This window comes from Electrona antarctica, assembly GCF_951216825.1.
Source record: "Electrona antarctica genome assembly, chromosome: 8".
In the NCBI taxonomy this organism is placed as follows: domain Eukaryota; kingdom Metazoa; phylum Chordata; class Actinopteri; order Myctophiformes; family Myctophidae; genus Electrona; species Electrona antarctica.
This window is the reverse complement of record NC_136789.1, coordinates 23,566,351-23,581,147: the sequence shown is the minus strand read 5'-3', so window position 1 is coordinate 23,581,147 and position 14,797 is coordinate 23,566,351. Positions and strand designations below refer to the sequence as shown.

At 42.2% G+C, this 14,797-nt stretch overlaps 1 protein-coding gene across 1 annotated transcript in view; it reads right to left on the bottom strand.

Annotated features, from left to right (window-relative positions):
- stk32a (serine/threonine kinase 32A) overlaps window positions 1–14,797 on the bottom strand; it is a gene marked incomplete at its 3' end in the record, with an annotated part of 110,879 nt that overhangs the window by 52,597 nt on the left and 43,485 nt on the right. The window contains exon 3 of the mRNA XM_079508717.1: window positions 7,955–7,992. Within this exon, the coding sequence (XP_079364843.1) occupies window positions 7,955–7,992 (38 nt within the window). The remainder of the gene's footprint in view (window positions 1–7,954; window positions 7,993–14,797) is intronic.

Sequence of the window (14,797 nt, the reverse complement as noted above, 5' to 3'; positions counted from 1 at the left end):
GGCGCAGGCAATCTGACGAGTGGAGCGACAACGTGCGAAACAGACACGTTCGTGTTCATTTTCGGCATGCGCCCACCCACGACAAGCAAGTTTACATTTTTTTATATATATTTTTTTTCATTAATGGCTCTACTACTTGTGCAGTGGTGTAAAGTAACTACTAGACATAGTTCAATGTTGAAAATGAGTGGTAACAATGTTGAGGTACTTTTACTTTACAGGGAGTATTTCCAATGTTCTATACTTTTACTTCTACTTGTACTTTTACTCCACTACATTTATTTAAAAACTTAAATTCCCTATAGTTACTTTATTTAAAAACTTAAATTCCCTATAGTTACTTTGTAGATTTGGATTTTTTTATTTTTTTTTAAGATTTATTTAATGATAATACAGAGATCATCATTTAAAACAATGAATTACAGAATCAAGATTTTCTTTTTTGTTTAAACAAGACAAGACAAACTAAAAAAAAAAGAAGACAAAAAACAGCAAAAACAACCCCCCCCACCCACCCCCCACCCCAACCCCAGAAAGGTAAACTACACAGCTCTCATTACTCTGTATTGTACACAACACCACTTGACAACATCAACTCGGATAAATAAATAAAAATAACAATATAAATAAAACTAAAGCAAAATCAACCCAGAGGAGATATTGAAGGTAGAACCTCAAAGAACCTACCCATCTTTTCAAAAGTAGCAGGCTTTCTCCTTACATTGTACAGTATCTTTTCAGGAGTACAGTATGATGAAAGCTCATTCAGCCAGTGTCTCTGTGAAGGTGAGTTTTCAGATTTCCAATTAACCAAGATGATTTTCTTCGCAGCTGTACTTGCGAGTAACACAAAATACTCTTTGTTAAAATTTGTGTTGATCAATGTAACGTCACCCAGTAACCAAATTCTTGGATCATGTGGTATTTCAACCTCTATGATATCAGAGACAGTAGACATGATGAACTTCCAGTAATCAATCAGAAGTGGGCAGCTCCATAACATATGTAATAGGCAGCCTTCTGTTATCTTACATCTTTGGCACAAAGGGGAAATGCTCCTATCAATCTTGTGTAACCTGAGCGGGGTAAAGTAAGTCCTGTGAAAAATGTTAAATTGCATCTGTCTATGTTTGGTGGAAATCAGAACCCTCTGAGCCCTCTCTAAAATTAGATTTGGATTATTATCACAAAACATGCAGTAACCACTTCAGTCCTATATACATTTCGGCCATTCCAAAATAGCCGATCTACAAGCTCACAATGCATCGTGAGACCTTGTGCAACCTTATGTAACACAAACCAGGAACAAAACAAATAAGGAACAACAATCAATAATCTAATCTAATAACGGCATGGCTTCCCTGAACTCTATGTTTGGGCAAGAGTGATTGGTGGGTCAGTGGGACAGCGTATTCATGACAATGATGACTATTCAGTTCACAGCCCCAAAAATATATGTATTTGGTTTAGATAATTGATACTGTATATATTTGGTAATTTACTTCCTTGGCCTGCCGGTACAGGCAGTGCCGACATACTAACAGTCCGACAGTCATTAGACCGACAACCTACCCCAAACCTTACCCTAACCGCAGCATGCCACAACGCATGTCGGACCAACACATGTCGGGAGCGACGGGTGATTTCTGAAATGTCGGACATGTGGTGTGTCGGATAAGCGTGCGCACCCCGCTGACACAGACAGACAGACGGACAGACAGACAGACAGACAGAGAGCCGGACAGACAGACAGAGAGCCGGACGGACACGCACACAGACAGACACATGAATGCTCTTCTAGACAACAACGATATATTGTTGTTCAAGATCTTGAATGGTGATTTCTGCATGTCGGACCTTTGGTGTGTCGGATAAGCGTGCGCACCCCGCTGACACAGACAGACAGACAGACAGACAGACAGACAGACAGACAGAGAGCCGGACAGACAGACAGAGAGCCGGACGGACACGCACACAGACAGACACATGAATGCTCTTCTAGACAACAACGATATATTATGTATGCTATGTACTTGTACAGAATGTGTGAAATATAACCCTGACAAACATGGTCTATCTCGGCAGATCTGTGCAGCCCGGGGGCCTGCACGACATTTAAACAATGCAACCTCACCTCTCACAAGCACATGAGTAAATTGTTTTCCCAGTGTAATAATAATGTAACTCCCTGCTGCTGCAGGTGGAGGGATCTTCTTCCTGGAAAGTGGTGTGACATCAAAGATAGAAGATATATACCAGTAAGACGCCTGAGGGGACATAGATATATACCAGTAAGACGCCTGAGGGGACTAGATATATACCAGTAAGACGCCTGAGGGGACATAGATATATACCAGTAAGACGCCTGAGGGGACATAGATATATACCAGTAAGACGCCTGAGGGGACATAGATATATACCAGTAAGACGCCTGAGGGGACACAATATATTGTGCCCAGGATTGTGAGTGAAGATTGAGTGACGATTGTGAGTGACAGGGATTGTGAGTGAGGTGACAAAAACGCAAGGTTTCATATTAACTGCGACCTTCGGTCGCAATAAGGTATATTTAAAAGGAGGGGTGGGCTGGCCGGCAGATGATGCTACTAGCAAGGAGTAAACTGTAAACTGTACTCACTTCTATTTTGATGCCAGCAGTTTTTAGAGTTTGGGTAGGGAGTCAAGAAGATCTTGAATGGGTTTTGGCAGGTATAGTCGAATGCATTTTCCCCCGTGTTTGAGCCGAATTTTGGGGAGCGAGGTCAGTTGATCTCCTTCTGGTGTTATGCCCGTGGGCATCGCTCACTCCGAAGAAGTCGTTTGACAGGTATCTGGCCACTGATCCTCTGAGTCTCTGGCTGTACTGGCTGTACTGTTTGCAATTGGATACTTATTCAATAAAATAAACAATACGAAAATAGAAACAGTGCCTTCCTTAGTCACCGTGCCCTGATCCCCCGATGCAGAGCTAACAGTTGGCTCACATAAAACAGGGTGAGAATGAGAGGGGACAAGGACCCCCAAACTGATATGTATTATAATGGCATGGACGGGAATTTGAACACATTTTGTGTTGTTAAAAATGTCTTTTTTAAATCCTTAAATTCAGATTTCTCTCGTGATTCTTTTGAAAATAGCAGATCTCCAACCTCACAACTGATGTTAATGTTTTAGCACTTTTTTTTCCCTTCTGGGGACCACCTGTGGCCCACTCAAGTACCACTAGCGGTCCCAGACCCCCATGTTCAAGAACCAGAGAGAGAGAGAGAGAGTGAGAGAGAATGTTTTTCATCAACTTTGTCATAACATCCAGCACAACCACCTTATTAACATATTGATAAAGGACAATCAATCTCTCTTTGTCTGTCTGCCGGTGCTGGCATTGCTTTTGTTCACATCAGGAACACTGCTGACAATGTATGACAAAAGATTGCCTTTTCATATGGAAATAAAGCCAGTTATCCTTTATTACACATAGGAAGAGGATTGTTGAATCAACCTTCCTACCGATTCTGGATAATGGCGATGCAATTTATTTTAGACCTGCCTTCACTGGCCTGAGGTTTATTACTGCAGCTAGGGTATAATATCCTGTATGACAGCGGTAGGCAACAGGCAGCCTGTGGGCCAGAACTGGCCCTGCCATCGATAGAATCTGGCCCAGGAAATTATAGTTAGTAAATAATTTAGAATATCTGACTAACATTCCCACATAGGTATAGGATGTGGACAGCAAAGGCTTCTCATTGATGAAACCAGATAGAATGAATGCAACGTTACATTCTCTGAATAATGTTTTCAATGTCAACTTTTCTTGATGAAACTTTTTGATGAAAAACATCTCATGTGAAAAAAACGAACAGAAACTGTGTTTCAATGCCTTAAACAATACATGGATTCTCTCTGTTCTAAGAGAGACCTTGAAACATGAAAGAGAATTTGTTCGAGTATGACTGTAGATAAAATATGTTTTGATTGACTAAATTCAAGGATGCACAAAATTATTATACAAGCCTTTCTGTATGCACCTGGCTGTAACATTTGATTCTACTTAGTACTGTAGTTAGTGAGTAGTTATACCACACACCTCTTTTATTAACTTTTATAGCAATAGTTATTATTATTGTTTAATGAGGTGGTTTGTGGCATGATCCAGGTCCATAGTCACAGATGGTGTTCTGATCCACCATCTAATGGCTTAGGAAACAAGAAAATTGGCCCGAGGCCAAGCTTGCTTGCTGATGCCTGCTGTCTGATAAGGTCGGTCGATCCTCTCTGTATGAGAGACACAATAATCACTGATAACTAGATATCATTGCTGTCGGGCAGAAACCTCATATCTCCATATTTCAACTTTTTATGTTTTTTGTATGCTTTGTGTGTTTGTGTGTATGAGCACAGGATGTGTTTGTAGCACAGAATGTGATGATTTGATTGACTGAGCACGGAATGTGATGTATGATGATATGTATGATGATAAGAGCGCCCCTCACTTCACACAAGTGTGATTTTATTATTATTATTATTAATGGCATACTTTGTCATACAAGTGTGAGCATAGTGTCATGCAAAAATGCTAAATAAAAAGTAGCAAAAATGGCCACTCTCGCAAATGTTGGAAAGTTATGTCCGTGGACTTTATAAATACTGAACCAATAAAATGTATTAACAAAATGCTTGTGACTAAATAATAACTACATTGGAACCATTTGAACACTTCTTTTTTAACATTTCCTGAAAAGTAACATACAAGCCCTAGCCAGAAAGTTACCATCAACATGACCTTAAACTCTTGCCAACTTTTGAGTGGCTCCAGTTACTAGCTGGTTCTCTGGGTGCCTCATGCCAGAACTGATTTAGGTAAGACTGCTTTTAGTGCTAGTGCAGCAGAATCCCTCAGAATCCCCTGCAGCTTGACTTTAAACAGAATTCTCCGGTTCCTCCTGGATGCTTCACGATTATGCTAGAAAATCAAGTGAAACTAGAAAAAGTGCCCTTCTGGGCACAGGTCTCCACCAGGAGGATGTTTTGTGTGTGTGTGTGTGTGTGTGTGTGTGTGTGTGTGTGTGTGTGTGTGTGTGTGTGTGTGTGTGTGTGTGTGTGTGTGTGTGTGTGTGTGTGTGTGTGTGTGTGTGTGTGTGTGTGTGTGTGTGTGTGTGTGTGTGTGTGTGTGTGTGTGTGTGGCGCCACCATGAGGCTGATTTGAAAACTGTCAAGTGGCATTTCTTCCTCAGCCTAGTGGGAATATGCATGCACAGTTTCACCGCAATCGGATGCTGCGTTGAGTAATTGTGGCAATTTGTACAAAACGGGTACAAAGCGGGCTACTCTTGAAAGGTTTAGAAGCCAATCGTAGTCAATGAAGGTGGATTATGAGAAATCAAACAAACGCGTCTTGATCACATGACTATGGAGAGCATGTGTACCGATTTGCGTGAAATTTGGATAAAATCTGAAGGAGTAATATTAGAAAATGTGTTTTACATAATGTCGGCCTCCTGGTGGTGCTATAAAGAGCAGATGTGAAAAATTCCAGGCAAAGGTTTTTCCTTGGCCTCTAGGGAGTTGGCATACAAAGTTATCCACATATCCGTGCAGTTAGAGGTAAAACACTTTTTGGCGAGTTATAGCGCCACCATGAGGCTGAGTTGAAAATGTTCACGTGGGATTTCTTCCTCGGCCTAGTGGGAATGTGCGTGCACAATTTCACGGAAATCACACGATGTGTCCATGATTTGCAGCATTTTGTTTGAAACTGAGCACTCCTGCAAACTTTGAAAGCCAATCTTAGCCAATCTGGATGGAGTCTGAGAAATCTGAAAGACCCGTTTCGTTGAATGGCTCTAGAGAGACTGTGTACCAATTTGCGTGATGTTTGGACAAAATCTGTAGGTGTACTGTCCAAAAACTTGTTTTGCACAAAGCGGCCTCCTGGTGGCGCTATAACAGGCCGTTCTGGAAATTCTGGGGCAGAGGTTCATCGTTGGCATCCAGGGAGTGTGTGTGCAAAATTCGACCGGGTTAACGGTGCCGGAGATTAGCTGTTCACAGACGGACGGACACACACACACACACACACACACACACACACACACACGGACGGACGGACGGACGGACACACGGACAGACGGACGGAGTGCAAAACATACTCTCTCCCCATGCCTTCGGCCTGGTGGAGACAATGACTGCCGCCAAAGCGAAAACATTGTATAACTGACTTACGTGGCCGGATAAGACTGAGGTTATGGTTAGGGGACTGTAATGGTTTTAGATGAGTTTGTTGTTTATTCCATTTTTAACTGTCATTCTGTTTATTCTCTTTCATCTTTCTTCTTCTTCTTTCTTTTCGTGTGTAATGTTACTTGTTTTTTTTATTGTATTCTGGACGCTGCAAACGAGGGCCTGCATGCCCTCAATCAATTATTTGAGTGGAATGATTTTGATTGTTTGCTCTTTTGCCATCTATCTGTCTGATACCTCCATCCATCCATCGGTTTCTATCTGTGTGTTATTCGTCACTACATCCTACTATGATGGGGCTCTCTGTCTCCCCTGTCATCAGTCATTCAGACCAGGCTTTTCCCTCACAGCTCAGTCAGTCACACTCACATCACACTGCTGGCTGTTTCAAAAGAATGTGCATGTCACAGTTGTCAGGCAAGGTTTCTCTGACACAGACTGACCGAGTCTGGAGACATGTACTGTACAGTAACGAGACTGCTGAGATCTGAACGCTGTTGAACATGTTTGTCCACAGTCAGGGACGTCGCTGACGGTTTGGTTGCCCTACTCGCATATTATTTGTGCTGCCCCCCTCCCAACAACAGCACTGCGTTATCTCATGCATATCGGTTACTTTCGCCGTTTGTGAGGACGCACACATGGGCGTGCATTATTACACGGCAGAGCCGCGGATAAAGTTTTATTATGAGGGTCGGCTTGGCACTTTTTGGCACTTTTTGGCACATTTTGTTGCGGCGTGTTGCCCTACTCGCAGTGCGTATTGTGCGTATAGCGACGGCTCTGTCCACAGTGCAGCGCTTCTACTGCAACCCGTAGAGGCAGGGGCCCTCCCCCTGGTGGGACGTCAGGACATTGCAAGTGGACTCCCAAATGATTACCACTAAGATTGTATTAATAATATAACATTTAATAAAACCTTGAACAATCACTGTGGTAACAATAAGTAGGAACTTACTACGTTAATGCCATTGACCCAGGCCAGAACACAATATTTTGATTGATCATTAAAAAATCACACCCGTGTGAACTGAGTGGTGTAAGGTCTTATATAGACTGATCAACTGTGGTCTGACGTAATGTCTGACATAATGAAATCACACCCGTGTGAACTGGGTGACCATAGCAACCATGCTCATTTTTTGGTACGAACAGACACATAAACTAACAATCATTTTTTGGTACGAACAGACACGTAAACTAACAAAGCCAGTTGTAGGAGTGGTTTACACCACTCAAAAATAGACGCTGTGCAAATGCACGTGGCCCACCCATCTGACCGGTTAAGTCTTAAGTGGTCAGAAGGATTATAAAAGTGGATTATAAAGTGGGCCCTGATCCAGGGACCAGAGAAGGTTGGGAACCACTGTTCTACTGTATATAATCGCACAGAGTGGAACTAATTGAGTTTAACGTCATTCTTCTTGTTTACCTAGATACGTTATCGGTTCTATTTGGACCATAGCAATGGACTTGTCTCCATTGTTTTCCATAATTGCTTCTGCGTGTTTATCTCAGTGTGGTTGCGGTCACTAAGCATTAAGTCAGGGTTTCATTTCATTTTCTGGCAGTTGGCTGGAAAGTGGGCTCGGCCAAAGTTTGTTGGCCGAGCCTGTCCTGTCTACTATGGCCATTATGGCCAGATGACTGCTTGTCCATTATAGTTACAGTAGTCTGTCTTGGTGAAGTGAATGATATGAAGATGTTATCTTACCGTGCTCATCCAACAGGATGTTGTCTGGTTTGATGTCTCTGGAAAAAACAAAAAAGGCAGACAGAAAACACAGTGCCATTAGTTTAATTGGCTATTAAATCTTGTGTGCGTGCGTGCATGTGTGCTTGCGCACGTATACAACACAGCAATCAGTATATTAGAGCTCTTCCCGCAGATGACATTTACTGGGTAATAAACAGCTCTTGGTGTCATTTGCAGGGAACAGCAAGACGTAGGCTACTTCAATGTGATTGCATGTGCCCTGTGACTGTTGTACGTCTGTTTGCTCAAGGGCGTTGTTACCATGTTTGCTCAAGGGCGTTGTTACCATGACAGTCAGGCAGCCATCTGTCCCTCATGTTTACTGAATCAGAGGAAATGCAACAATGCAAAGTGGCACTAGGCAAACAGAACGCCAGTGTCATCTCTCAAAGCAATCACGCTCAACGTGTTGCTGAGTCATATATTGGTCACGATCCAACCCCTAAGCTATAGGCTTAAACGCAGATGCCCGTTAGAGGAGCTTCATCCACAAAACACAGGAAGACAATAAATACAAAGAGCGGAGCGGCAGAAAATGAAGCCAGCTAATGATGCTGAATCCCTGATTCCTGACACAGTGGCGCTCAGCGTCTCTCCACCATTAACAGTCAAAAGCCAAACCTTTCCTGTCGTATATATGACAGGAAAGCTTTCTTTCTTTCTTTCTTTCTTTCTTTCTTTCTTTCTTTCTTTCTTTCTTTCTTTTCTGTCAGTCACATCACACTGCCTGCTGTCATGTTTCAAATGAAGGCAAATAAAAGTACATGCCACGGTGTGTCAGGCAGGGTTTCCCCGACACATACTGACCGAGTCAGGAGACGGCGAGACGAGAGCTGTTGAAGATCTGCTTCACAAATAGAAATGCCCAGGTGTGTGTGTGTGCGTGTGTGCACTTTGGACAGCTAAGCAGATATAGGAACAGACACGACTTTGAACCGACAAAATTGGGGTTGGTGCCCTGGCCTGCGTTCAGTTTATTACGTTTATCCATCCTGGCTTGTTTCTTGTATGAAACAAAATGAGTTACAACTTGTTACAAGATGTATTTATATCGTCCACATGACGTCTTACGTTGACATTTAGTGCCCTATAAACTAACATTTAAGTCTATAGGCTATGGCTGCCATAGCCAAGTCTATGGCAGCAATAGACTTGGCTGCCATGTGATATAATCTTCAAAAACCATGTATTGGAGGGGCCAGCGCCCCTCAAAAAGAAAGTTACAATTTACGTTTTTCACATTTCTTTTTGTAAAGTACCAGCCCTATCAGCTGACAACGCTATTTTCACCATGTCACACCATCCTATGACAAAGTATAAATTAGGGCGTGTTTGTCTTCTCTCTCATATTGTGCGTGCATTTGTTTATTCATACTGTAAGTGTATACTGTCTGCTTGCTTTCTCTGTATTGCTCTCAGTGAGATTACAATACAAGATAATGTACTGGTGTAATGGTTTTCTTTGTTTTAGGATTATTCAATCACACTATAGTGCATTTTATGGCCGTTGATCTATGGAAGCAAGCAGCAACATTACTGCACAAATATAACGGTGGTACTGCCAACTGAATTTTCTTCGTCGGTTCAATACAGGTCTGTCTGTCTGGCTGGCTGTCTGTCTGGCTGTCTGGCTGTCTGTCTGTCTGGCTGTCTGGCTGGCTGTCTCTCTGTCTGTCTGTCTGGCTGGCTGTCTGGCTTGCTGGCTGGCTGTCTGGCTGGCTATCCATAGTATAGTGCTGTCACAATTTAAGTTGAAGATAAATTGTCATGCAAATAATTGCGATTAACACATTTTTTTGCATTGAACATTTACAATTTGTATTTCTGTTTGCCTTTTATGCTTTGTAATCACAAATTGCACACTTAATAATATAATATAATATACAAAGAAATCACAGACACATTTCACAATTTAAATATATAGCCTATATTTCCCAAAAAAAATTCAACATGGAAAAGATTGACGATTATATATTAACATAATTGCGATTATCTCAAATAATTGTGAGTAGGCAATTATGTAATAATTGTGACAAGTCTAGCTATCCAACTATCTACATTTTATCGTTGTTGTTTTAGTGAACATGGACAGGTTTGCATATCAAATGCAGCTCTAAGGCGTAACAGCAGGTCAGGCCGTGGGAACTGCAGTGATACCGGAGGAGAGTGGCAGATGTGATCCCAGTGCAGGCTGGGGTGGGCGAGGGGAGTGAGGATCAATCCCTAGGCTTTCACCCTTTCAACCTTCTCTCCTCGTTCTCCAACTCACATACTTCCGTTGGTGGTTATCGGAGGAGGCGTTTTTCTGAAACTTTGAACTGAAGTGAACGGCTTTTAACCACTTTTAACCAGTTTCATCCCTACTATAGAAGGCATAACATTCCAGAGATATTCTTTGGTCAACCTGTAGGTGTCCCACACAGCCACAGGATCTGAGACTGAGTTACACAGTAGAAGAGCAGGGAGGCCATTGTGGTGTTAAGATATTCTACTACATTGGTTAAAATAATGTTTTAGTCAACAACAAAGAAATTGTGATACCGATAAATAGGAAAGAGGAACACTTAAAAGTTAAGTAGTCAGATGGGTGGGCTGTGAATGCTTTTGAGATTTTCAAGGGGGCCCCTGATACAGAAAAGGTCGGGAACAGCTGATTTAAACTCAAGAGGCCATTCATCTACAGTACTGTACCTCAAAAAGTGCATTTTGTGTACACTGGCAAATTCCCTGCTCTTGTTTCCGCTTCAGTGGACTGGACAGTGTGTGGGCAGACGGATGACAAAGGTCAGCCATGTACCCTTTAATTAGCTGCCAATTGCCTCAAGGGATGCCACTGTGGGAGTAGAGGAAGAAGGTTCCATTGTTTAAATGCAGGCGGTGGTCAAGAGAAAGAGATGAGTTATAACCATAACTCATTTTTGACTGAAAATATTTGAATGAGCAGTGTGTGTGTGTGTGTGTGTGTGTGTGTGTGTGTGTGTGTGTGTGTGTGTGTGTGTGTGTGTGTGTGTGTGTGTGTGTGTGTGTGTGTGTGTGTGTGTGTGTGTGTGTGTGTGTGTGTGTGTGTGTGTGTGGAGGTGGGTGGGTGGGGTGGGTGTCTGTGGGGTTAAGGGAACAGAGTATACATCCCTGTAGAATTTAAACTGAAGAGTGTTTGTTCCATTGCCTCCTCTGTGATGTCTTGTTCCCTCAACCTTAAAGAAAACACGAGTGTCTAGTACCCATCTTAAGTTGAAAATGTAATTTAAAAAACAAAACTGGGGGATAAAAACTGCCCGGGGCACAACGTGACATATCGGTTTGCAGAATGAAAGCTGTTACTTATAACCAGGAAATAGAAAACGATTGATGCCTTGGGTGTGGAATGCTGATATTCATACACAGTGCACCTCCTGATGTTTTAGACTCATCTCACTCTCTCCATCTGTTTTCTCCTTCTATCCCTCCCTCTGCTCTCTCTCTCTCTCTCTCTCTCTCTCTTCCACTCTCTTGCTCGCACGCACGCACGCACGCACGCACGCACGCACGCACGCACGCACGCACGCACGCACGCACGCACACAGACACACACCATCCCTCTCTGAGTCTGTCAGCATGAAGTTGACTGTACAAGAGTTGTCTATGCTGGCGTACAGGGTACGGTCACACATGCGCCCAAATTCGACACAGTAAATGTTATTACCTTTAGCTGTGTTTGCCTGTCAAAATGTATTCTGTGTAAAGATTCTAATAGTCACTGTAACAGACTTGTATTTGAATGTATCTCTCCACTTGGATTTCCTTACAGTAGTCGAGATATTTTCTTCAGTTGTTTGGCATTCAGTGGTCATCTTTAAATTAATATTTACATTAAAGGGATTGTTGAAATAAAAATACGTTTATTTCTTTTAGCTTTTCTGAGCTCAATTGCACCCAAAAAACCTGAACTTTTAACATTCAGTAGATTTTCTGTGGTCTGGGATTTTATGGCTCAAACAGGTGCTCTGATTTTCCTGCTGTTTGTGATGTCACAGCCTGCAAATCCCATATATATCAATGGGATTTGCCAGCAGATGTCACTGTTTTCACTGTTTTGCCTGTTTTCATTGCAGCTCAAAAGGCTTCCAAACCCCAGAAAAAACTCCAGACAACAGAACATCCACTGAATCTTCCAAAGTTCAGGTTTTTGGGTGTAATTGTGGTCATAAAACCTAAAATAAAAAAATAAAAATAAATTAACATTAATGTCATGAAACCTTTAATATACAAACGCAACTCTTTTGAGTTGCGGTTGTGTTCATCAATGGATCAGTGAACAGACACAAGGTTGATGGTTGTGCAGTAGAGACCTGCGGATGGCGGGTTAACCGCAGTTTTGGGTGGATTTGGGTCATTCAAATATATTATAAATTAATATTGGATAAACCGTGGGTGAAATAATGCGGGAAATAACGACTGTGGCTCAAGAGGTAGAGCAGGTCGTCCAATGATCCATGGGATCCATGGGTCGGCGGTTCGAATCCCGGCTCCTCCTGGCTACATGTCGAAGTGTCCTTGGGCAAGACACTGAACCCCAAATTGCTCCCGATGTGCTGGTTGGTACCTTGCATGGCTTCCGCTGCAATCGGTGTATGAATGTGTGTGTGAATGGGTGAATGTAATGCACAATCTATGTAAAGCGCTTTGGATAAAGGCGCTATATAAAATGCACCATTTACCATTTATCTATAGGCTTATTATAGCTTTTGAAACGCACAAAATCTCGGCAAAATCTCACAATCCATCCGCGCGTTGCGGATTCATAAATTGGAATAATTAATTAATGCGGTCGGATAACGGGCGGATTATAAATATGCATATACGGGTGACAAAAAAGCTCATCCGCAGGTCTCTATTGTGCAGTGCTTAATGTTGTCTTGCATATTGATTGCACATTCCAATTGAATCAGTCCAAGAGTTTGGGACGTGTGGAACGTTGTCCCAGCGTTTTTAGTGAAGGTACTTCCAGCTTCCCTGCGTTGGCTGATCTGAGTGCGCGGGAGGGTTTGTAGGGTTCAATCAGACTTGCAATATATGGGGGAGCCATACCTTTTGTTGCTGTGAATGCCAGAATCAGAGTTTTGTATTCTGTGCGGGCAGCGACCGGGAGCCAATGGAGGGAGCGGAGAAGGGGGGAGACATGTGAAATTTTTGGCTGGCAAGCGAGCTGCGGCATTCTGGATCAGTTGGAGAGGCTTAAGTGTGCATGCCAGTAAGGAGGGAGTTACAATAGTACAACGTTTTGACATGACTGTTGTCTGGATAAGGAGCTGGGCTGACACCTGAGGAACGGTCTAATTCAGTTACAGTCACAATACAGTAATAACAGTAAAATGATTCTGTTCTGCTTTCTTCAGAACGGCAAATGTTTGTCAGATGGTTGAGGTATTGCCTGAAAGAGTGCTTCCCGTCTTGGTACTGCAGTGCTGTTATTTTTATTACATTTTTCAAAGTTTCCAAATTGTGTCCACCCAGTTTGAATTATACAGGAGATCTCAGATAGGCTAGCCATGTCAGACTACATCAATATTTGCTCCTCAATTAACTGAAGTATAACTGAAAACCAAACTTATTGAGCTAGCTCTTTTTTTACTGAATGAACTGTCTCCTCGTAAAGACTCTAATAGCCGATCAGATTTGACTCAATTTCAATCAGGTCCTGTTCATGGTGACTGGCAACTTGGCGGCGCTGGCATGCATGCATGATGTCTCTCGTTCATTACTTTGGTCCGGCGTAGTGGCCCTATGGCGTCCATTAGCGGCATGAAGCAGATGGGTCTGTCTCCGCTACAGTTTGGTGCAACTGCAGCGCGCGAAAAGGGAGGAGCGCTCTTTCAGGCGATACCTCGACCATCTGCCAACGTTTTCCTTTCTGAACGATACCTTGGGAAGTGATGTCCTCGCGAATGGACACGTGTTACATAGAAACATGTAGCCTGCAGTATGTGCTAGCTAGCACTGTCACGCAGCACTAGCGCAGTGACAATGTCTCTCTGGCACTTTTGCTAATTGTTGTCTTGTGTCTGTTTTTTTCTTCTTCCTCTTAATTTATATATTTTTCTTTCTTTCATTTCATTTTTGTTCTATCGTCCTTATTCCTTTTTTCATTCCTCTCTGTTTTCTTTCTTCATCTTGTCCTTTGTTCAGAAAACACAACAAGTGCAGAGTGAAGCTTTAGGTTGATAAGATGATTTCTGTAGGCCTACAGTACAGTACCGCTTTGTGTCATTGGTATTAGGGGTGGGCCGATACGATACGATATATATCGTGATATTAGGCCCTCGATAACGATAATATCATGATATTCGATATATTGCGATATTTGCGATATATCGATATATTGTATGAAATTTCATCAACGATATATTACGATATCTGCAACTACAAAATACTTGGAACTGAAAAAATGCAGCATTTTGTATTCCCACAAAGCTGTTTGGAGATTTTGGACAAATCACCATCCAGTAATTCAGTACTTCTGGTTGCTGTGGAATCTGAGTGGGATTTGCTTTATTTTAGCTGTCATTTCCCAAAAAAAAGGGGTTTTTTTTTCCCGATATCGATATTTTAATAATCAATATCGATTATTTATCGCGGGAGGACGTATCGATATATATTGCCATATCGATATTTCAGCACACCCCTAATTGGTATGTCATCTCTTTGAACACCAAACATGACAATTTCAGCACAAGACTGCACATAATGGATTGATTGATTGATTGATTGATTTCTTTATCTCTCTCCTTATTTTATTTAGGCCTATACTATCTTTCTTTATGC